Source organism: Hemiscyllium ocellatum, chromosome 43 (assembly GCF_020745735.1).
Source record: "Hemiscyllium ocellatum isolate sHemOce1 chromosome 43, sHemOce1.pat.X.cur, whole genome shotgun sequence".
Classification (NCBI taxonomy): domain Eukaryota; kingdom Metazoa; phylum Chordata; class Chondrichthyes; order Orectolobiformes; family Hemiscylliidae; genus Hemiscyllium; species Hemiscyllium ocellatum.
In genome coordinates this window covers 15,060,743-15,086,413 of record NC_083443.1, presented here as the reverse complement: position 1 = coordinate 15,086,413, position 25,671 = coordinate 15,060,743, and the positions used below count along the sequence as shown (strand labels likewise).

The window sequence follows — 25,671 nt, the reverse complement described above, 5'->3', positions numbered from 1 at the left end:
GGTGTGACTGGCATTGCACTGGATCCATCTAACAAGAGGGTGGATGTGACTGGCACTGCACTGGATTCACCCAATGAGAGGGTGGATGTGACTGGCACTGCACTGGATCCATCTAACCAGAGGGTGGGTGTGACTGGCACTGCACTGGATTCACCCAATGAGAGGGTGGATGTGACTGGCACTGCACTGGATCCATCTAACCAGAGGGTGGGTGTGTCTGGCACTGCACTGGATCCATCTAACAAGAGGGTGGATGTGACTGGCACTGCACTGGATCCATCTAACCAGAGGGTGGATGTGACTGGCACTGCACTGGATCCATCTAACCAGAGGGTGAGTGTGACTGGTACTGCACTGGATCCATTTAACCAGAAGGTAGAGGTGACTAGCACTGCACTGGATACACCAGGTAGAGGATGGGGTAACTGGCACTGCAAGTGGATCCCATGAGTCAGAAGGTAGGGTTGACTGGCACTATACCAGATCACTTGTCCAGGGTGTAGGGGTGACTCTCACTGTAGTGGATCCCCCAGCCAGAGGATGGGAGATTCAGGGATTACAAATTTGTACACCCTTCCTGTGGTTGAGATAATGATATTGGGTTTAAATATTCCATGGGTAAGTTTTACTGACACTGAGTGAGGTACATAACCCAGTGGATGGAATGTAATGACACTGAGTGAGATACAACCAGCCCGTGATTGAGAAATATTAGCACGCGGCTGAATACACCCAGTCAATAGACAAGGGATACTGGAATTGATTTGGATACACCCAGCAAGTCGGTGAGAGATCCTGACACTAGGCTAGATACATCTAGCTAGTTCATGAATGATAATAGTACTGGGCTGGTTGCATCCAAACCGGTGGATGAGGGATACTGGCACTGGGTGTAAAACCCCAAGAAGCAAATAAGCAATGAGAAATCCTTTACGTGAGTAACAGACTCTGATATTGAATCTGAGCATGAGAAACACTGAATGGGGCATGGAATGAGTGGCATATTGGCTCTGAATAAGTAGAATTCCTCTGGGCACTGATTAAGGAAAATGTTCTGAGCAACAGAAACACTTGATAAAAGAGGTGTGAGTGAAACATTCTGTCACTGAATGAGAAAGGTTATCACTGAGTGACACAACCCTGTGATGGAGTGGGAAATGTAGTTTTGTTGCTAGATTAGTAATGCACAGTCCACCACAGCAAATGACGAAATTTAAATTCAATAAAAATCTGGAATTAAAAGTAAACTAATCAGAATGAAACCATTATTGATATTTGTTAAAAAAAAACACCTGGTTCAGTAATGTACTTTAGGAAATGAAATCTGCTGTCCATGCCTGGTCTGGCCTACCCGTGACTCCAGACCCACAGCAATGTAGTTGACTCTTAACTGCCGACAGGGCAATTGGGTAACAAATGATGGCCAAGCCAGCAATATCCCACCTTAAAATAAAACGTAGTATTGCTGAGTAATAGGGATACTGCCAGAGGGGGAGCGTGATTCTGACTGAGAAAAACTGTATAAGATAGGCACTGCCAATGAAAAGAAAGGGATTTGAATTGTCATGGGTCCTCTATCTCAAAAATATTTAAAAGTGTTTCAAATACTTATATTTACTATGGATTTCAGTTGCTGTTCTTCGATGGAAAATGCAGAAAAGGAAATTAATGAATTAGCTAGTAATTTTTCTGGCAACAGTGGTGGAAGAAGGCATATTCAGGATGTCTAGAATCTTAGCAAGTGACTTCAACATCCTTCGGAATCTCTAGACTGAACCTCAGCTTAAAGCATCTTTTATGCTTCAGATAATTAACAATCTCTCAACATTGCCCTAGTACACCAGCCCAAGATTTTGTAACTGGATTTCCTAGAGTAATTTCGGACAAGTAGCATTTTGACTGGAGTTGGGAGGCAGGATGACATTGATATTGGCTGAAGCACGCTGAGATTGAGTGGGTAAGAGTGAGAACCTGGAGTTGGTAATGCGACAGACACCAGAACTCACAGTGTCCACTGACTGAGTGTACCTTGTTCAGTGTCACTACCTCTCACCCACTGGATGTAATCAGCCTAATATCTCACCCCCAACTGGTGGCAATGGGTGAATGAAAATGAATATGGTAGTGACATTCAAAAGGAGGAAATAATGACGTATGGGAGAGATGCTTTGGCACTAGTACTGGGAAGAGAGTGATTCATATGGCACTAATAGAATAAAACTGCTACTGCATAAGACAGATTATGCAACATGGTACTGAGTAAGAGGGACACCAACACAGTAAGTGATTAAGGAATGAAAATGAGATGCTGAAAAACTCTAAATCAGCCTGCTTTATCACCATAATGTCAAAGTTAAATGTTGAAAAATCAGAAGTTCTTCCAAATAAAACTTCACATGTTTTAAATTTTGAAGTGGAACTTTGCTGAACTATGTAATTGGGCAAAAGAAATCAAAACATTCCCAACCATAGATACCTGAAATGAAGTAAAATTTCTAGAAATGCACAGTGCTTGATCAGGTTAATATTGATGAAACACTTATGTGATTTTTGTCTTTCTGAACTTAACCAATTTACTACATATTTCCAAAGTTTTTGTTTTGTTATTGTTTGTGTCAAATCATTTAGGAGAATATGGGAGAATTAACATCAGCTTTTTAAAAGTTCTTGCCTGCATATGTAGCAGTTTACAATTCCTTCAAGAAAATGAGTTGAGTTCAGCAAAGGAGTATGAGAACCCAATCATTTTCAGCCTGTGTTTCTTGGAAACTGCATATAAACCAGGCAGCACAAAGAAAGGATTCACTGAGCTCATATCCTTTCTCCTCTCCCAGGGCATTCTCTTTAGCAATATTCTATTTAGCTGGCAGATAGATGGGAAAAATGAAATGTTATGTTTAAAACCTCAGAATTTAGATACTTTGCTTTTAAATATTCAAATTAATTTTTGAAAGCGAATTGATAATTAATTAATGGAGTAACTAATCGTAACATTTCCAGACTTGTTAATTTTTGAAGCAGTGTTTTATTGCTTAACATGTCTGAAAGTTTTCTGGCACTAAGCCTGCCTCTTGACTAACTCTGGAAGGAGACTAGTGGTGATTTCCCGACCACAGTGGCCAGTAAGTTACACATGGTTCCCACCAGTTCCATTTGCCTTCAAATGGCAATGTCTTAACTTGCCATTTTGAAGACCAGTATCATCAAGGAATGGATATGGATTTCAGACTCCTTTTTTCCCAGGATCTCAGCAGTAGTGGCTCAGTTGGAACCAGGGATATTTGTGGACAATGGTACCTTCAGTGAGGTGAGGTACACTGAGAATTGCATGCCAGTGAGTATCATTGCAATGCTGGATTCCAGGCCACAGGCCAGAGAAACAGCTGGGACTCCCCAAAAGTTTCAAGTGCAGTACTCTTAAATGGACGTGAGGGAAACATGACATGGATTGGTTGGGGACAGGATTGATTTGTACTGTCCTCCCTTATATTCATCAGCAGCACTTTTTAAATGATTGATCACCTTGATTCTCCCTATTCTAGTAAGTGTAGTCCAATTATTAACCTGTTAAGCATTAGAAAAGTAAATATTGATAGGAATGTTACCGAGGATTTTTCATTCATTCTTAAAAAGAAATGTGTGACTTGACCCAATGAAATGTGGCTCTGTGTAGTTTGAATATATGTATTTCTCCAGACAGGCATGAATGAGCTGTCCTTCCCTTAGCAATGCCTTTCAGAAATAGGAATGGTCATCTTGTACCCTCAATTATATGCCATACAGTGTGATCATCCATTTACCTTTAAGACTCTCTTCAAAACTTAACTTCTGGATTAAAGTCAGTGTCCATCATTTTCTTGCAATTCTGTGAAATGCCTTGCCTTGTTTTTCTGTAAAGCAAGTTATAGTGTCACAGAGTCATAGAGATGTACAGCACAGAAACAGACCCTTCGGTCCAACTCGTCCATGCCGACCAAAAATTCCAACCTCATCTAGTCCCACCTGCCAGCACCTGGCCCATATCCCTCATAACCCTTTCTACTTAGATACCCAGATGCCTCTTAAATGTTGCAATTGTACCAGCCTCCACCACTTCCTTTGGCAGCTCATTCCATACATGTACCACCCTCTGTGTGACAAAGTTATCTCTTAGGTCCCTTTTATGTTTTTCCCCTCTCACCCTAAACCTATGCCCCCTAGTTCTGGACTCCCCCACCACAGGGTAAAGACTTTGTCTATTTATCCTATCCATGCCCCTCACGATTTTATACATCTCTATAACGTCTTCCCTCAGGCTCCGATGCTCCAGGGAAAACAGCCACAGCCTATTCAACCTTTTCCGATAGCTCAAATTCTCCAACCATGGCAACATCCTTGTCAATCTTTTCTGAACCCTTTCAAGTTTCACAACATCCTTCTGATAGGATGGATGTTGTGAAATTGCATGCAATTTTCCAAAAGTTGCCTAACCAATGTCCGGTAGAGCCACAACATGACCTCCCAACTCCTGTACTCAATACTCTGACCAATAAAGGAAAGCATACCAAATGCCTTCTTCACTATCCTATCTACCTGCAACTCCACTTTCAAGGAGCTATGAACCTGCACTCCAAGATCTGTTTGTTCAGCAACACTCCCTAGGACCTTACCATTAAATGTATAAGTCCTGCTAAGATTTGCTTTCCCAAAATGCAACACCTCACATTTATCTAAATTAAACTCCATCTGCCACTTCTCAGCCCATTGGCCCATCTGATCAAGATCCAGTTGTAATCTGAGGTAACCTTCTTTGCTGTCCACTACACCTCCAATTTTTTGGTGTCATCTGCAAACTTACTAACTATACCTCTTAATCTCACAACCAAATCATTTATATAAATAATGAAAAGTAGTGGACCTAACACCGATCCTTGTGGCATACCACTGGTCACAGGCCTCCAGTCTGAATAACAACCCTCCACCACCACCCTGCCTTCTACCTTTAAGCCAGTTCTGTATCCAAATGGCTAGTCCTCCCTGTATTCCATGAGATCTAACCTTGCTAACCAATCTCCCATGGGGAACCTTGTCGAATGCCTTACTGAAGTCCGTATAGATCACCTCTACTGCTCTGCCCTCATCAATCTTCTTCGTTACTTCTTCAAATTTCAAGGTGGAGGAGTTGTAATTAGCCTTAGTGCACCTGGGCTAAGGAGGGCAAATACATCAGCAAGAGTTGTTATTGCTTCTGGTCATAAACTACTAATCACAACGAAAATGTGAGACAGGGTAAATTTCTGCAGTTACCACAGCAAAGAAAGGGAAAGCTATGGAAACTCTGAACGTGGGGAGAGGAGAAGGTTAAACTTATATGCAATGGCTCCTTATGACAATTTATCTACTCATTACCCACCATTTTAAAGAAATAAACCAATTAACCAAATTAAACCAAATTAGAATTGACAGCCCCCCAGGTAGGCACTGTAACACAATTAAGAACTTCCAAAGGAAACTTACAGTTTTAAATTAAAAACATTTCTGCTGAATGATGATGTGCCTCAGACCCTACAGTGCCTAATGGTCATAGGAGGCCTGAAGCATAGAGGCGAACACTGCACACACCCTCTCCAAGGACACCCATGCATGGAATAACTGAAAAGCAAACTGTCAGGTGTAACAACCCACTCACTGACCAACTGCCTGAGATGTTGATGGACATAGGGCAAGGCCCAGGAATAGACCAATGAAGAAGTCTTCTGATCTGCCAGCCATTCTGCATATTAGCTGCCCAAAGGTCAGGACCATGAGACTGAAATGCACCCAAGCATTTAATTAAAACCCGGTACAATTTATATGTATAAAACCAAGTCATGCAGATGCTGGAAATCTGGAGCAAAGAAAAAATTGCTGGAGAATCTCAGCTATCTGGAGAGAAGGAAGAGTCAACATTTCAGGTCCCAGTGATCCTTCTTCCGAACACTGCTGTATTTCCACAGATGCTGCCAAACCTGCTGAGTTTCTTCAGCAATTATGCTTTGTGTTTGCTTGTTCCATAGAATCCTCAAGGCATCAAAAATTACATAGAACATAGAACATAGAAAAATACAGCGCAGTACACGCCCTTTGGCCCTCAATGTTGCGCCGATCCAAGCCCACCTAACCTACACTAGCCCACTATCCTCCATATGCCTATCCAATGCCCATTTAAATGCCCATAAAGAAGGACAGTCCACCACTGCTACTGGCAGGGCATTCCATGAACTCACGACTCGCTGAGTAAAGATTCTACCCCTAACATCTGTCCTATACCTACCACCCCTTAATTTAAAGCTATGCCCCCTCGTAATAGCTGACTCCATATGTGGAAAAAGGTTCTCATGGTCAACCCTATCTAATCATCTTGTACACCTCTATCAAGTCACCCCTAAACCTTCTTTTCTCCAATGAAAACAGCCCCAAGTGCCTCAGCCTTTCCTCAAACGATCTTCCTACCATACCAGGCAACATCCTGGTAAACCTCCTTTGCACCCGTTCCAGTGCCTCCACATCCTTCCTATAGTATGGCGACCAAAACTGCACACAATACTCCAGATGCAGCCGCACCAGAGTCTTATACAACTGCAACATGACCTCAGGACTCCGGAACTCAATTCCTCTACCAATAAAAGCCAGTACGCCATATGCCTTCTTCACAGCACTATTTACCTGGGTGGCAACTTTCAGAGATCTGTGTACATGGACAGCAAGATCCCTCTGCTCATCCACACTACCAAGTATCCGACCATTAGCCCAGTACCCCATCTTCTTGTTACTCTTATCAAAGTGAATCACTTCACACTTAGCTACATTGAATTCCATTTGCCACCTTTCTGCCCAGCTCTGCAGCTTATCTATATCCCGCTGTAACCTGCCACATCCTTCCTCACTGTCAACAACTCCACCGACTTTCGTATCATCCGCAAACTTGCTCACCCAACCTTCTAGCCCCTCCTCCAGGTCATTTATAAAAATGACAAACAGCAATGGTCCCAAAACAGATCCTTGCGGAACACCACTAGTAACTGCACTCCAAGATGAACCTTTACCATCAACTACGATCCTCTGTCTTCTTCCAGCCAGCCAATTCCTAATCCAAACCTCCAACTCACCCTCAATGCCATACCTCCGTATTTTTTGCAGTAGCCTCCCATGGGGAACCTTATCAAGTGCCTTACTAAAATCCATATGTACCACATCTACTGCTTTACCCTCGTCCACCTCCTTAATCACCTTCTCAAAAAATTCAATAAGGTTTGTGAGGCACGACCTGCCCTTCATAAAACCATGCTGACTATCCTTGATCACATTATTCCTATCCATATGTTCATAAATCCTATCCCTTACAATTCTCTCTCAGACTTTGCCCACAACAGAAGTGAGACTCACCAGCCTATAGTTACTAGGGTTATCCCTACTCCCCTTCTTGAACAAGGAAACCACATTTGCTATCCTCCAGTCTTCTGTCACTATTCCTGTAGACAACGAGCACATAAAAATCAAGGCCAATGGCTCTGCAATCTCCTCCCTTGCTTCCCAGAGAAAGTCTGATATTAAATAAGGACCAATTGACCAAATTAAGCAAAACATTAGAATTGATATTGGAAAGGACATTGTAACAAAAGCCAAAGTTGCAAATGAAACTTACAGATTTCAAAGAAAATGTTATTTTGATGTGTATGATGCATGCCACACCACAAATGTTGCCCATCAATCACTAAACTGTATTAGCAGACATCATGTGTTTGCATTCAAAGGCCAACTCAGTGATGATAAAGAGAAGCAGACAGTCAGATGCAATGACCACCCCCACTGCTCGCTCTCTGAACAGGTTTTGATGACCAATTTGGGCACGTACAGGAGCAGATCTATGAGTTAATCTCCTCAAATTTTCTGCTGCTTTCTGTACTATGTGCCCAAAGATCAATACTGTGGGGCTGAAGTGCAAACGTTTAGTGAAAACTCCTTAAGTAACATGAAAGAGGCTGTAGCCTAGTACATTTTATATACCTAAGGTCCAGGGATTCCTTGAGGCCACAAAAAGTTCAGGTGGCCTGGGAGATACTCATTGTCAATGGCTACAGCTGTTGATGGCAAGTTGTATGGAACACCAGAATGTTGATATTGGTTTTAGAAACAGTTCTTGATCCTTCAGATAGTGGAATCTGCATAGGCACGTTTACAAAGTTTAAGCCTATATGTTTCATTTCGTACTTAATGTGTTTTGCCAATTCTACAACTCTATGCATGAACCTTCTCTCCATGCAGCATGACATCTCAAATGGTGCAGCGTTTCAACCTGGCTCATAGTTTGGTCACATCCAATGCATAAATCTCTAGCTGTTCACAGGTAAAGGGACGGCTGGAAAATAGGAAGCCTTCAGAAGTGAGATAACGAGAGTCCAGAGACAGTATATTCCTGTCAGGATGAAAGGAAAGGCTGGTAGGTTTGGGAATGCTGGATGACTAAAGAAATTGAGGGTTTGGTTAAGAAAAAGAAGGAAATGTTTGTCAAGTATAGACAGGTTAGATCGAGTGAATCCTTAGAAGAATATAAAGGCAGTAGGAGTATACTTAAGAGAGAAATCAGGATGGCAAAAAGGTGACATGTGATATCTTTGGCAAATAGAGTTAAGGAGAATCCAAAGGGTTTTTACAAATACATTAAGGACAAAAGGGTAACTAGGGAGAGAATCAAAGATCAGCAAGGCAGCGTATGTGTGGAGCAGCAGGAGATGGGGGAGATACTATACAAGTATTTTGCATCAGTATTTACTGTGGAAAAGGACATGGAAGATGTAGAATGTAGGGAAATAGATGGTGACGTCTTGAAAAATGTCCATATTACAGAGGAGGAAGTGCTGGATGTCTTAAAATGCTTAAAAGTGGATAAATCCCCAGGACCTGTTCAGGTGTACCCTAGAACTCTGTGGGAAGCTAGGGAAATGACTGCTGGGCCTCTTACTGAGATATTTGTAACATCGATAGTCACAGATGAGGTGCTGGGAAACTGGAGGTTGGCTAACGTGGTGCCACTGTTAAAAAAGGGTGGTAAGGACAAGCCAGGGAACTATAGACCAGTGAGCCTGACATCAGTGATGGGCAAGTTGTTGGAGGGAATCTTGAGGGACAGGATGTACATCTATTTGAAAAGGCAAGGACTGATTAGGGATAGTCAACATGGCTTTATGCATGGGAAATCATGTCTCACAAACTTGATTAGGTTTTTTGAAGAAGTAACAAAGAGAATTGATGAGGGCAGAACAGTAGATATGATCTATATGGACTTCAGTAAGGTGTTTGACAAGGTTCCCCATGGGAGACTGGTGAGCAAGGTTAGATCTCATGGAATGCAGGGAGAACTAGCCATTTGGATACAAAACTGGCTCAAAGGTAGAAGACAGAGGGTGCTAGTGGAGGGTTGTTTTTCAGACTGGAGGCCTGTGACCAGTAGAGTGCCAAAAGGATTGGTGCTGGGTCCACTACTTTTCATCATTCATGTAAATGATTTGGATGTGAACATAAGAGGTATAGTTAGTAAGTTTGCTGATGACACCAAAATTGGAGGGGTAGTGGACAGCGAAGAAGGTTACCTCAGATTACAACTGGATCTTGATCAGATGGGCCAATGGGCTGAGAAGTGGCAGATGGAGTTTAATTCAGATAAATGTGAGGTTTTGCATTTTGGGAAAGCAAATCTTAGCAGGACTTATACATTTAATGGTAAGGTCCTAGGGAGTGTTGCTGAACAAACAGATCTTGGAGTGCAGGTTCATAGCCCCTTGAAAGTGGAGTCGCAGGTAGATAGGATAGTGAAGAAGGCATTTGGTATGCTTTCCTTTATTGGTCAGAGTATTGAGTACAGGAGTTGGGAGGTCATGTTGTGGCTCTACAGGACATTGGTTATGCCACTGTTGGAATATTGCATGCAAATCTGGTCTCCTTCCTATGGGAAAGATGGTGTGAAACTTGAAAGGGTTCAGAAAAGATTTACAAGAATTTGCCAGGGTTGGAGGATTTGAGCTATAGGGAGAGGTATAGGCTGTGGCTGTTTTCCCTGGAGTGTCGGAGGCTGAGGGGATGACCTCTATAAGGATAAATAGGCAAAGTCTTTTTCCCTGTGGTGGGGGAGTCCAGAACTGGAGGGCATAGGTTTAGGGTAAGAGGGGAAAAAATAAAAGGGACCTAAGAGGCAACTTTTTCACTCAGAGGGTGGTGTGCGTATGGAATGAGCTGCCAGAGGATGTGGTGGAGGCTAGTACAATTGCAACATTTAAAAGGCATCTGGATGTGTATATGAATAGGAAGGGTTTAGAGGGAAATGGGCCATGTGCTGGCAGGTGGGACTAGATTGGGTTGGGATATCTGGTCAGAATGGACGAGTTAGACCGAAGGGTCTGTTTCTGTGCTGGACATCTCCATTACTCTGTGACACTCTGAGTTCAATTCTGGTCTCCCTATTTTTGGAACAACGTTGTTAAACTTGAAAGTGCGCAGAAACGATTTACAAAGATGTTGCCAAGGTTGCAGGGTTTGAGCTACAGGGAAAGGCTGAATAGACTAGAGATATTTCCTCTGGAGTGTCAGGCTGAGGAATGACCTTGTAGAGATTTATTAAATCATGAGGAGCATGATTTGGTGAATAGCCAAGGTCTTTTTCCTAGATTAAAGGAGTCCAAAGCTAGACAGTATAGGTTTAAGGTGAGAGGGAAAAGACTCAAAAGGGATCTAAGAGACAACCATTTCATCAGAGGGTAGTGCGTGAATGAAATGAGCTGCCTGAGGAAGTAGTGGAGGCACCTGGATGGTTCCATGAAAAAGAAGGGGTAAGAAAGATATGAGCCAAATGCTAGCAAATGAGACTAGATTAATTTGTGGGCGGCACGGTGGCACAGTGGTTAGCACTGCTGCCTCACAGCGCCTGTAGACCCGGGTTCAATTCCCGCCTCAGGCGACTGACTGTGTGGAGTTTGCACATTCTCCCCGTGTCTGCGTGGGTTTCCTCCGGGTGCTCCGGTTTCCTCCCACAGTCCAAAGATGTGCGAGTCAGGTGAATTGGCCATGCTAAATTGCCCATAGTGTTAGGTAAGGGGTAAATGTAGGGGTATGGGTGGGTTGCGCTTCGGCGGGTCGGTGTGGACTTGTTGGGCCGAAGGGCCTGTTTCCACACTGTAAGTCTAATCTAATCTAATTTAGAATATTTGGTTGGCATGAACAAGTTGGACTGAACATGTTTTCTCTATGCTGTACATCTCTATCTCTGGCAGGCGAGACTCCTGTTGGTATGACAATACCTTAATCAGTTTTTAGTCCAACAGCTTTATTTGGAAGCACTAGCTTTCAGACCACTGCTCCTTCATCAAGTGGTTCATCGGAGCGGCACTCCAAAAGCTAGTATATCCAAATAAACCTGTTGGACTACAACCTTATATTGCGTGATTTTTAACTTTAACTGAAGAAGGGCTTACGTCGGAAATGTCGATTCTCCTGTTCCTTTGATGCTGCCTGACCTGCTGCGCTTTTCCAGCAACACATTTTTAGGCTCTGATCTCCAGCAGCTGCAGTCCTCACTTTCTCCTAGTTGATTTTTAACTTTGTCTACATTGGCACCTCCAAGTCACGTTAATTAGTTTCTTTTGTCTTCTCTGCTTTGCACCTGTTAATTTTCTTATCAAAATTTTATTTAGAAAGGTTCCAAATTTCATATTTTACCATGCTTTTAATTCTTCAGGAAGACAAACTAACAATTATTGGGGACACCTCTATGATTTTGCACTTCAATTTGCATCACAAACTCTTTCAATCATGCTGCTACAGAAAGGGAAAGGTTCTCCTCAATGTGTATGCTCAGACTGCTATAAACAGGAAATTGTAAGCACCATTGGTTGCTAAAGTTTGTGGCTATTTTCACCTCAGCGGCGAAGGATGACTCTGAAGAATATGAAGCAACCATTTGATTTTTTTGAGAGATACCAGCCCTGTCATAGTGAAAAGTCTTAAACACATTTTGTGCATGCTTCAACAGGTAAATTTAATCCTTTTGTCAAGTTTGTTATTTTCAAGTCTATTATTTCATGGGTCTTACGTTTTTTTGTACTTTCATGTTGGCTATGTCAACATTTATAGTCCATCTTTAATTGTCCTTGAGTGAGTCATCCATTTGAATCAATGTTTTGCAGATGGTTCAGCTATATCCACAGCATTGTTAGGAAGGCAGTTTGAGGATTTTGACACAGCAACAACAAAGGAGTAGCAATGTATTTCTAAGTTTCAATTGTGAGGGTTGAGAGTGTGGTGCTGGAAAAGCACAGCAGGTTAGGCAGCATCTGAGGAGCAGGAGAATCAATAGTTCAGGCAAGAGCCCTTCATCAGGAAACAAGTTTCAATTGTGTCTGGCTTGAAGAGGAACTTCTCACCACTGTCTCTGTCCTTCTAGGTGATAGAGCTTGCAACTTTTGAAGTTGCTATTGAAAGAGCCTGGTTGAGATGTTGCCATGCATTTTATCAATAACACACACTATTGGTAGCGCAGAGAGGGAATGGTGAAAGTTGTGAAAGTGGTGCCAATCAAACAGACTGCTTTGCCTGGATGGTGTTGATTATCTTAAATGTGGTTGGAACTGCACTCATTCAGGCAAGTGGGGAAATTTCCATAACACTTCTGACTTGTGCAGTGTCGACAGTGGGCAGCCTTTGAGAGTCAGGAGGTGAAATACTTGCCACAGAATTCCAAGCCTTTGACCTGCCATTGTAGTCACAGTATTTAAAATGGCAGACCGAGTCCAATTTGTGAGTATCGAGTTCAGTGCAACAGTTCTCATACAGGGCTCTAATAGAGTATTCCAGATAGTCTGCAAAGTAATGTGAAATGTAGAGCCTGGAGATGAGGTGGAGTGTAGCTGCCATTGGCGGCCTATCACCTAGGAAAGGACATAAGGGTAGACAATCTTTGAAGTTAGAGGCAGACACACACCATCTCACCACATCTGTATTTAAAGACCTGTTTTGTTAAAAATCATGCTAAAACACTCATTACACGCAGCTGTTTCATATTATGAGTTTTTCATAATACTGTATTATAATCTTGAGGTCTGGGTTCAAGTCCAACCTGTTCCAGAGGCGTACAATAACATCTCTGAGCAAGTTGATTAGAAAATAAGTTTTAAAAAAAACTACAAAACCTCAGGTGTAAACCTGCAATCAACTTAGGGAGGGGGGGAGATAATTAGAGTCATACAGCATGGAAACAGACCCTTTGGTTCAACTAGTCCATGCTGACCATGTTCCCAAACTAAACTAGTCCCACCTGCCTGCATTTGGCCTATATCTGTCCAAATCTTTTTCTATTCACGAACCTATAAAAATGTCTTTTAAATGTTGTAGCTGTACCTGCACCCACCACTTTCTCTTGCAGTTCATTTCACACACTAACCACTCTGTGTAAAAAAAGTGCCCCCCTCATGTTCTTTTTAAATCTTTCTCCTCTCACCTTAAAATATGGCCCCTTAAAGTTTTGAACTTTCTCACTTTAGGGAAAAAATCTTTTCTATTCATCTTATCTGTGCCCCTCATGATTTTATAAAGCTTTATATGGTCAAGCCTCAACCTCCAACGCTCCAGTGAAAAAAGTCCCAGGTTATATTTATAACTGAAATCCTTCATTCCCGGCAACATCTGAACCCCCTCCAGTTTATTAATATCTGCCCTATAACAAGGCAGTCAGAACTGCACTTCGTACTCGAGAAGAGGCTTTATCAATGTCCTGTATGACCTCAACATGATGGTCCAACTGCTATACTTAACCCTACCAGTTGCCTCTCCCTGATGATAGAGCAACCTTATGCTCCTCTGGAATTATGGTGGCTTAACCTTTCTTTTAATCTAAATGATTACTGAGAAAGGAATTGAAGCATACATTAACGTGGTGGTAAGAAGTAAATGGAGGAAGCTCATATAGAGTAAGAATAGTAACATGGGCCTCTGTACGAAATGGCCTGCTTCTACCTAGCCTGCTTCTACCTAGTAAATGTCTGTTTATTGTATGCAATTTACAGCAATTTGAATGGATCTGCTTTTATTCCTTGCTTTTGCTACCTGCTGCTATTGTTTGTCTGGAAGGCATTCAAATTGCTGACAGTCTTTATTTCTGGAGGCAATATGTTCATTAGCACATTGCACACTTTTCTTGTTAGTTATCTTTTGTTGAATTCTGAAAACAAAATTTGTGCTAATTTGAGCTGGGCAAAGGTGCTGAAAAAATTTCAAAACATGCAAAACTGCGAAGTGTGGCTAACTCAGAGTGTTTGTGCAATTCACTTTGTCTGGGTGATACAGGATCTTTCCAATGATGCTGTAGCTAAGTTGGAGGATGTGTTGTTCTATATGTGCTAAAGTGACAGAAAAGACAGCTGACTTTTGACTATCTGGCTTTCTTTGCAGTGAGTTTTAAGCAAAGGAAAAAAAAAATAAAATTTTTCCTCCACCTGTGGTTCAGAATCATTTGAAAGAAAGTGGGAAAGAAATTTGGTTGCAGGCAAAATAGCAAATGGGAGAATTATTATTTAAAAATAACATCAGGCATGAACATGGAGCTGCAAAGCATTGTCCAAACTTGCAGCTGGAGGCTGGCCCTTGCTGTCGGGGCTTTCTCACTGGGATCAGTAGTCATAAATTCATAGGTTAGACAGGTTCGCCCAGCAGCACTCTACATTGTGTATCCAGTTTCTACTCTTACAGAATGCAAGTAACGTGATGGACTTACGGTTACTTTTCAAGTATCGGCCAACTATCTGTACAATGAGGGCTATGTGGATTGGCCAAGGAGAAATGCAGGGTCACGTGGATATGGTAGGGGTCTTGCTGGGATGCTCATTGGAGGGTTGGTGTATTGGCCTGATGGGCCAAATGGCCTCTACCTCTATGAATTCAGATACCAACTGAGCATCAACAGTGTGAAAACACTGGGGTTGAATCAAACAATCATAATGCCTGGCTCTTTTGCTTTGAGGAAATCCTGTCTCTAATAAAGACTGGGAACTTGGTTTCCCAAGATGTGCAAGTTAGTTCAATTGGCAATAGTAAATTATCTGTAGTGTCCAGGGATGTGCCTGCTAGGTGGATTAGCCATGGGAAATACATTGCAATGGGAATAAGGTGGGGGTCTGGGCCTTCTACTCTTCAGAGGGCTGGTGCAGACTTGATGGTCTAAATGGCCTCTTTTTGCACGATAGAGATTCTGTGAATCTTGATTTACCCAGGTAATGAATTCTCTTAACACAAAATGTAATAAGAATAATCTTTGTAAATACACGTACTGCATTCATCATTTTCTTGATATATGTACAGCTGGTTTGGTGTTAGAGCTCTAGATAGTTGAGAAGGACACAGGAGTTTGGAAGCATCACTCAGGAACAACTTTAATTCTTTAAGAGTTTTTGTGTCTTGTTCTGATTTGTGTTATTTGTTGGGCTGCATGTCTTATCAAGCTATGAATATTGAAGATTTCTGACATATCCAGTTACTGATCCTGAGGTCATGGTGAGTGTGGCCAGAATAGTCATTGAAACTGCAATGGTTAGGCACTCATCCACTCATTGTACTTATTACAAATACTCAGAGCCTTCAAAATCTTCACAGAGATCTAAAACAACCTTCAACTTTGTCCAAAGCCCCATACCAAAGCAAAAAACCAGGAATGCCCAAGTACTGATTCAGAAATCAAACATAAATGCAAAGGTGGTGGGTCATCCAGCAAAACCAACTCATCCAGAGAAGCAACAAGTGTACATGAAAGCACCCAAAAAAACTTACCTCAACCCTTTCAGATGGGCTGATAAACAAACTTCTGCAGTTTCAATCATTATGTATGCAATGTTTGATGGTGTAAACTATTATGTATTACAGTTAGGGTATGCTATATTGCTACAGTGTCCCTTTAAGATGTAAGGCACATGAGCACTGGTGAATCATCAGCCAGGTTCATGGCTTGTTTAAACTTGTATTGAGTGTTTACAGAGTGCACAACTAAGAAATAGAACCTCTCTGTTGGTTTGCAGCAAGTTTATATATTCTTTAGTTCTGATTGGAACCTAATAACTGCCTAGTATAGAATATAAACTCTGGCCAGAGTTGGCTAGTAGTTATTGAATTTGTAAAACTCATAAATTATTATGAGGCTAATTCAGAAATAAAATATGCCCCAATATTTCCTTCATTCAGGGAGCTATGAATCTTTGGAAGTCTGTACTCCAGAGGGCTGTGGATGGATGCTCAGTTGTTCGGTATATTCAAGACTGAGGTTGACAGATGTTTGGAAACTAAGGGAAATCATCTTGGTTGGAAAGGTTATAATGTACTATCCCTAATATCAGGTAGGGAGGTGGAGTTGAAATTGAAGATCAGCAATGATCTCAGTGAATGACAGAGCAGACTTGAGGGGCTCCTGTTCCAATTTCTTACATTTCAATATGTTTCTGGTGGTACAGGCCAGGAGATGGGGAGAATTTCCCTAACATCATTCAAATGGTGTCATGGAATTTTTACACCCACTTTGAGAGAACAGGAGATTTTAATGTCTCATTCAAATGATAACACCCCTAGCACTTCAATATTTCCTTACTAATTGTGTAGTCCAGCCTAACATAGACTCATGTTGATTGCGCATCTTACTTTTTTTTATTTTCAGGTCTGGAAGTGTTATGAACCATTGGATTGAAATATATTCTTTTGTTGAACTTCTGGCTGAGAAATATTTGAGGTATCATCGAGTTTATTTAACATATTTACTGTCCAATCAAATAGTTAGTTTACTCAAAGGAATATCACTAATAATCAACTGTTTTCAGTCCTCAGTTAAGAATGTCTTTTATTGTGTTCTCCACAAGAAGTACAACCTTAATGAGTTTAACAGCAAATCGGTAAGTCTTGTCTCAGCTCGCTCAAATTTAGGTCAAATTGTGTATTTGTTTGCTACACAAAGCCCAATTTTTCTTAAATGAGAGATTTTCATTATTGGTCTTGAAATAATTAACTGAAATTAGCCAACTCACTGTTTCGTACTATTTTTTGAACTTGAGTAATTATGTTTTAATTAAAGAGAAGCCATACGAGAAGGTCTTCAAACCCTTCGGAATGTTGTGCCTGGAGGAGATACATTCATGCACGAGGGCTTCAGAAAGGTATAATTTACAGCATAAGTTCTGTTTGTAATTTTATTTCTTTTAAAAATGTGTTGATTTGGTCACTATACCAATGTTCATATCAATGTTATTTAGTAACTGTGTTTCATTTAAACTTGTTACAGGCAACTGAACAGATTCACCATGAAAACAGTTTAGGTGGGTGTTAACCTTATTTCCCGGTGGCCGTGTTTGGTCCAAATCCTTATGGTTAAATCACTTTGTACTATTCCCTACTACACTGTAACTTCTATAACTCCTACAGCTACCATCCAAACACCTCTCTGTCACCTCCATATTTTGTAGTTCTCTGATTCATGCCTCCATTTCAACTTCCTTCCTTTCAGCCGTTATTGTAAACAATCAGCAGCAACATTATTGGGACTTTAGTTCCCTAGACCCAACGCTTTATAATTTATCTTCTAAACGTCTTCTGTTCTGTTCTTATCTGTCAGCTAGGCTCCCTGATTGGACCAGATTTAACAGCCCAACCCTCTTTTACCTCTTTGGTGACCTCTTCAACTATTTCCTTCTATATTTCAGTGCTAATCTTATTTCCCTACTGCTGAAGATCAATGCAAGTTAGTACTGTTGTCAATATTTTCAACTTGTGGATTTTAATATGTTGCAATGTATGTGAGATGTATGAGATCAACCAATCTTTTGTATGGTTCTAATATTCCGTGCATTACATAAAATAATGCCAAATGGTCAGCATAATTTCTCACTCCGAGGATCATTTAAACTTTAGCTAGAAAGCATTTTTTAAAAACGTATTTTCTATAGCTCCTCTATCACAAGTTCATTCCATACTTTCTCCTCAAAGAAGTTATTTTTCATGTTTTTACTGTAAACACACCCAACATTAAGATTTTTCTCCTTGGTACATCCTCAGATGCAGCAGTGAAATAAACAAATGATCTATTCCTGACCTCTGGCAGTACTGTGCAGTTGGCAGAAGCCATAGCAATAGCTCATTCGGAGCTCACTCCAATATTTTTCTTGTCTTTGCAAAGCAACTGTTTAGCACGTTTACCTGCATAATACTGAGACTGGGAATTATGTACATTAGTAGTTATTGTAATGAGGTCAGCCAGGTTGACCACAGAATATGAGTTCCCTAATTGGGGCTGTTAATCTGGTAATAGTGACAAGCAATTTCTCTGTATTGTATTTGCAATGGGAAATTTATAAACTTATTTCATGTTCAAATCAAAACTCCTCTTAAATATATGAGGTGTGCTACTGTAGCTGGTGCTGCCAGTGTTTGTCCCTGGGTACAGATTTGTACTGGTTGGCTTTGTAGTCAATAGTGTGTTCCATTAGCTTGAAATAGCCCACTGGAAGGTTGGCAGAGAAGAGAAAATGAGCTGAAAAATGTGTTGCTGGAAAAGCGCAGCAGGTCAGGCAGCATCCAAGGAGCAGGAGAATCGACGTTTCGGGCATAAGCCCGAAAGCCCTCACTTTCTCCCAGAGAAGAGAAAATGTCCTTCTTGTCTTGTAGTACTGTGCTTGGATCTCTGTGTTCATCTGCAGCATCAGTGTGATATTTGTTAACTTGTAACACAATCTCTAACTACACCATTGGAAATGACAGTTGTCAAATGAAATATACCTGACCTGTGCCCATAGTCAAACAGAGACTGAGTTTCATCAGCAGTATAGAAAATGAAGATATAAGTTATAAATGCCTGACAATCTCTTGTTTGTTTCTTTCTTAATTGCAGTCTGTTGCTCTCCTCTTTCTGATGTTTGGTTTTGTTTAAAATATGATCTCACTTTGTTTTATCAGCCTTAATCACAAGTTGCAATATTTAAGAAAATGTTCTGATCCACACTGAAAAGCCTAATTAAAATAATTTAATTCCCAGTCTCTCGCTACACGATTATTTTAGTGTGTAGCAGTGGCAGCGCATCAAGCAGTCATGATGGATTAAGATCAAATTTGCTGCTTTTTGGAAAATCACCCATGAATCAATGCAGCTCCCCAGAGAGCGGGAAATTTGATTTTAATGTGCGTTGACTTTTATACACGGCGCTGCCACTGCACATTACTACAATGGAAAGCAAAAAGCTAATACCAGACAATATTTAAGTTCATTTTTAAAATGAAAACCAAAAATCTTTCTCTGGTTAAAACGGCTCAGAGGTAAGGGTGGTGGTGCAAAGCTAGAAAGCATTTTATACATCTTTGTGCAGTTGAGTGGGGAATGGGGCATTAAAAATGGCAAGCCAAGAGAGCGGCAATAAGTTTGGGATTCTGAGACTGGAGGACATCAGGCAGGCAAGAGTAGAGTTCTGGTTTGATCTGCCTCTGGTTTGATCATAATGTTGACACCAGCCCTATATGGAGAAAGTGAGGACTGCAGATGCTGGAGATCAGAGCTGAAAATGTGTTGCTGGAAAAGCGCAGCAGGTCAGGCAGCATCCAAGGAGCAGGAGAATCGACGTTTCGGGCATGAGACCTTCTTCAGGAAGAAGGGCTCATGCCCGAAACATCGATTCTCCTGCTCCTTGGATGCTGCCTGACCTGCTGCGCTTTTCCAGCAACACATTTTCAGACCAGCCCAATATGTAGGTCATATGTTTTTCGGTGCATTTCAGTCATAATGAGGATGGAAATCAATTCCTATGCAGAGGTCTTCTAATGCACAAGAATGAACAGCAGTGAGCAAAGTATACTTTTGAAAGAAAGCAGACGGAAGACAAAAAGACTGCTTTAAATTGCAGAACTTTGGATGCATATGTTCATTTAGAATTCTTTCAAGCTAATTCCTTGTAATTTATGAAGCTCAAGCTAGCTTTTTTGTCTCTACCAGCTTTAATTTTTCAAGGAAATGATTGTATTAGTTGAGTAATTAGTTCACTTAGTAGAACTTAGTATATTACCACATCAAAGTTATCCTGCTAACAAGAAGATATATTTTCTTTCCTCTCCTTGGAGGGTTATTAGTCAATGGACATGCATTCAAAAATCTTTAAGTGCTACTTTTCCTTGACTTGGTTTGATGCTGAGTTACTTCAAGATGTTAAATGCTGTAGAAGTACTGGATGGTAAGTTAAATTATGCATAATTTCATGATATTGAAATGTCTTTTGCTGGAAAAATACTGATGCTGATTTGCAATTACAGGGTTTCGAGCTGCTAGTGTCATCATTGCATTGACAGATGGGGAATTAATTGATCGTTTGTATGATCTTGCACAACGGGAAGTAAGTATCCATAAGCAATCGAAAAGAAATTAAATCTCCAATTTGTTTTCAATCATAAAAAAATTGACAAACTTGTCTTTACTTTGCATAGGCTGATAGGGCCAGAAGTTATGGAGCTACAATTTATTGCGTTGGTGTGAAAGATTTCAATGAAACACAGGTATATGTTGCATTTTCGCAATTTGATTTATTTAATAAATTCTTCCTGATGCTTTCTCACACCTCAAATGGCACATTGCAAATGTCTGGTCCAGGAAACAGTTCCAGGAATTAGCAGTGAGTTTGTTGAGGTCTCCTGCAATAGTATCTCGAGGTCCATGCTTCTGTCTGTGCACCTCCTCCTTCATAATAATGACAATTATGGGACTGCCCCTGTGGATAGCCATTCCAGTGACTTTGTCATTCCAAATGCATTATAAAGGACAAAGGTGCAAAGAAAAATTGGATTCTGACATTCACAGAACTCTCATGAGGAATTTGAGGATGTGAAGAAAAGTCAAGCAAACAAAATTGCCCAGATAAACTGAAGAGATGGAGCTGCAGAGTTTGAATACTTCTTTGAAGCTGAGATATATGTAAGGGCCCTCACCACCAGATGCCTGGAGGAAGAACGCCTCATCTTCCGACTCTGAACACTTCAACCCCAGGGCATCAATGTGAACTTCAACAGTTTCCTCACCCCAGTTCCAAACTTCCAGCTCAGCACCGTCCCCATGACATGTCCTACCTGCCTATCTTCTTTTCCACCTATCCACTCCACCCTCCCCTCCAACCTATCACCTTCATCCCCTCCCTCACTCACCGATTGTACTCTATGCTACTTTCTCCCCACCCCCACCTACTCTCTCTTATCTCTCCACCCTTCAGGCTCTCCGCCTGTATTCCTGATGAAGGGCTTTTGCCCGAAACATCGATTTTACTGCTCCTCGGATGCTGCCTGACCTGCTGTGCTCTTCCAGCAACACTCTAATCTAGACTCTGGTTTCCAGTATCTGCAGTCATTGTATTTACCTATAATTTACCCTGCCAATTGGTGATTTTCAGACCGTCTACAACACAATTTCTTGGTGTGAATGTATGCCACAGGCAAACTAGGAAATTCACAGTCAAATTGATTTGAATAGTGTGGAGCTATGCTAATGAAATTTGAAAGTTCTCAGCAGAAGGCTTGGAACAGCAATGCAGATATCTCAGGAAATTATAGAGTAAATTAAAAACCAGGCATCTGACATTCAAATAGAAAGCACTACAGAAACTCAGCAGATTTAAAAGCATCTGTGAAAAGAGAAATATCGGGCATGAAATGCTACCCTTGTTTCTCCTTCCATATATGATGCCAGACCTGTTGAGTTTCTCCAGCACTTTCTGATTGTATAATGAGGGGCTATGTGGCTCTAAAAACCTAAGGGGTGTCTAGTGTCTATTGTCTAGTTAAAACCAGAAAATAAAGTATCAATGATTCACCACCCAAACTTTTTCTAATCATGAACTTCCATTCTTTTCTAGTTGGCGAAGATAGCTGACAGCATTGATCATGTTTTCCCAGTGAAAGGTGGATTTCAAGCATTAGGAAGTGTAATTGATTCGGTAGGTTCAACTTGGATGCTGTAGTGGCTTTAAGTAAAATAGTGCTTTCATGCAATTTTTAAGCAACAAATTATTCTCCATTCCTTATTTCAAATGAATTTAAAATGCAAACTACCATTTTATAAGTATGTTTGTAGTTGAATTCTTTGGATATCGAAGTATTCTTTCTCAATAAAGGTTTCTGGATAATCCAAAATGGAGGACAGGAAAAAATATTGTGGCTGTAAGAGCTGTTTGTTTTTTTTTGAGGTGTTTTCAGTTGAACTAATTTCAGGAGTAGTAATTACTGTTTTACAAGCTGCTGCATTATTTTGGAACTTTAGGAAAAAATATCAAAACAATGGCACTTCAAAAGGGAGAAAGAGAGAGAAAGCAGAGACCGCATGGGAAGTGATTACTATGTGCAGTTCTGATATCCCTGCTACAGGAAGGATGTTGTGAAACTTGAAAAGGTCTAAAAAAGATTTACAGGGATGTTGCCAGGATTGGAGGTTTTGAGCAATAGGGAGAGGCTGAATAGACTGGGGTTGTTTTCCCTGGAGCGTTGGAAGCTGAGGGGTGACCTTAGGTTTTTAGAGCTGGATCATTAAATCATCCAGGGCATAGATAGGGTAAATAGACAAGGTCTTTTCCTTGGGGTGAGGGAATCCAAAACTAGAGGGCATAGGTTTAGGGTAAGAGGGAAAATATTTAAAAGGGTCCTAAGGGGCAACCTTTTCATGCAGAGGGTGGGGTGTGCGTGGAATGAGTTGCCAGAGGAAGTGGTGGAGGCTGGTACAATTACAACATTTAAAAGGCATCTTGATAGATATATGAATAGGAAGGGTTTAGAAGGATATGGGCCAAATGCTGGCAAATGGGTCTAGATTTATGTAGGATATCTGGTCAGCATGGATGAGTTGGACCAAAGGGTCTGTTTCTATGCTATACATATTTATGACTCTGTCTCTATTTTACCAGATTCTTAAGAAATCTTGCATTGAAATTCTGGCGGCTGAACCATCACATGTCTGTGCAGGAGGTAGGCTTGGCTTTCTAATCTAAAACAACCCATCATTTAGTGATAAAGACTAAAACCTTGATGAAAGAGAATTCTTTAAGAAAGTGTAATGTAGTGGCTTAGATATATTCTAGAGAAGCATCTTTGCATTATTCATTTAATCACTAATTGAACTCAGATTGAAAGGAAACAAAGTAATATGCACATTTGTGCAGTTTGTAAATTTCATGCTTAACCAGTTTCTTTATTATTTTATAGTCGGGGTTCTCTTAAAAGCAATCAGGCCTAGACTTGTAACACAAAGGACATAAGTTAGTTCATATCTGAAGGTGGTTCACAAGTTGTATGACATCAATCAGATTCACAACCACAATCTTGCATTGAAAGGAATGTTAGAGATGCTTAAGTGGATAACACATTTTAAAACAGTCTTTTGTCCACAACCTTTTGAATCAAGACACCACCTAGATGAGAAAAGGTTTCACTGACTGCATATCTAACTGATTGGCATTCATATTTACATTCCTATCTTCTAAGAAAAAGGGCACAAATGTATAATTAGCTTCTAATAATGAGTACTAAATTTTGTATCATACTTCCTGATTTTATAACTTTTCAAAATACTTTTACAATCACTTCTTGCATCAGTCATAATTTGAATACAAGCAACCACTGTGAGCGAATACCGCCCAATCAGTAAAGGGAAAGGACTTTGCGTGGAAGCTGACCAGTAATAGAGATCAAGGCAAAAATCATGGATCCAGCTGATCAAGCTAAAGCCAAGAGTTTAATTGACCAGCGTGCATGCCAATAATTATTTTTGTGCGGTTACTGAAACTGTTGCAGTGTAATTTATTTCAGATATTCAGACAAACTTAACATTGCAGTGTACAGTGAGAAAATCAATATTGACATCAATTGCTAAGGCACAGAAGTAGAATCAGAAACTGCTTTCCACTGCGCCACATATTATGTTCTATATTGTGGCTGATGCCCTTTGTAGTTATATCAATAGGTATGCTATGAAGTCTAGAAGAATGGGAATGTCTTGACAGTTTTCAGGCTGTAGACAAGAATATAATAGATTAAAGCCATTTAGTTCATTCCTTTCGAAGACCACTGTACAGTTTCCTGCAATGATGAGGGTGAAATTCATCCTGTGCATTAATGTAAAAGGGACATTCGTGAAAGAGGTTTAGGATAAAACATTTCATTTTCTCCCATTCACTTTCCATTTTTAGCTAAGACAAATTTTACTTCATATGCTTTAAGTAATGTATTTGATACCAGGTTCTGCAAAGTTTCTTTTTCTCCTGTGAGTGAAAAATTAAAGCTCAGTCACTTTCCATGGGGTATGAAATTTTGATAGATAAATATTTTGTGAGTCTTTGTATTCCCAATAATTTTTTCCATTTTTCCCATAATCTTGAGTGTTATTCCTAAAATTGTTTATTGATTTGTACAGCCAGTATTGGTGCTTCAGTAACAGTAGCCAAAGAATAATCCTGTGACTGATGTGAGGTGAAAATGTTGGGTTGAATTATTTAATTAAGAATGGTTGAAAGGTGAATAATAGGAGTGGAATAGTATTTTGATAAATAATTTCTCATACCAATATAATTTACAAATTTGAGCAATGCTGCCTTGGTAGCTTAAAACTTGTAATTAACCTCATATTCAATTAGTTGTCATAGAATCCCTGCAATAGCAACAAAATTCAGTTCATATGCAGGTTAAATATTACACCACCATTCATCAAGTTATGGATGTAATTATATAGGATATAATTTTAAAACTAAATAATTCTGAAACTGATGATTTTGGATGGATTGTAATTCTACATTGTTCTTCTCCTGTGTCTACCAACTGGTTAGCTTATAATTGCCCTCATAGAATTTATACAAAATTAAACATTAAGTCTTTATATGTGAAAACTTAATGATAATTTCAAAAACCAAAGGTAGAATCAAAAGCTTGTTTCTATAAAATTATTTCACATTTCAAATGTGGACTTTAATATGTGTTACATATTTAATTCGTTTGTGACAGGTATTATAGTTTCAAACTTTGTCAAAGAAATTTGGCAAAAATGAATCTGACCATCAAAGTTAACATTCCTCACTATTGCTTTACTATGTTCATTAACATTTACACTTTGACATTCTACAGTCAGAATGATGCACTGAATTAAAAATATAGGAAACTGTCACTTTGAGTCTATTCAGTCAATTGATTCCATATATTTCCCCAATTCTAAATTAAAAATGAAAACAATTAAAAAGAGAACATTATTGACTGTTATAAAATGAAATGCATATATTTGAAAGCCATAAGAAATTATGTTTTATAAATTAATGGTCATCCATTTCTGACCTTTTTCTTGTACTATATAAATGAGGGCATTTTTGAAATGAAAGCCTTAATATTCTTAATATTACACTGTAAAATACTAGCTAAATGTTTACGTAGTCCAATCTGTCAGTACAGAGTGTGCACTGACAGAATTGAAAAATAATAATAAATGGCATTCCTGAATTATGACAGACATGTGTGAAGATATCACTATTTCTATAACATGCCACTTCATGCTTTCTGCCTGCGTACTGATGGATTCATGAACAGTATTTGCATCCTGCAACTCCTGATACAGAGCAACGCACTGCTATCTTCGTAATAAGG

The 25,671-nt window shown here is 40.1% G+C and overlaps 1 protein-coding gene across 1 annotated transcript in view; it reads left to right on the top strand.

The window, feature by feature from the left end:
* The window catches only part of LOC132834906 (anthrax toxin receptor 1-like), a 123,045-nt gene that overhangs the window by 1,041 nt on the left and 96,333 nt on the right, over nucleotides 1-25,671 (top strand). The window contains exons 2-9 of the mRNA XM_060854025.1: nucleotides 16,700-16,771; nucleotides 16,860-16,931; nucleotides 17,111-17,192; nucleotides 17,318-17,351; nucleotides 20,326-20,405; nucleotides 20,497-20,565; nucleotides 21,912-21,992; nucleotides 22,953-23,013. Coding sequence (XP_060710008.1) covers nucleotides 16,700-16,771; nucleotides 16,860-16,931; nucleotides 17,111-17,192; nucleotides 17,318-17,351; nucleotides 20,326-20,405; nucleotides 20,497-20,565; nucleotides 21,912-21,992; nucleotides 22,953-23,013 — 551 coding nt within the window. The remainder of the gene's footprint in view (nucleotides 1-16,699; nucleotides 16,772-16,859; nucleotides 16,932-17,110; nucleotides 17,193-17,317; nucleotides 17,352-20,325; nucleotides 20,406-20,496; nucleotides 20,566-21,911; nucleotides 21,993-22,952; nucleotides 23,014-25,671) is intronic.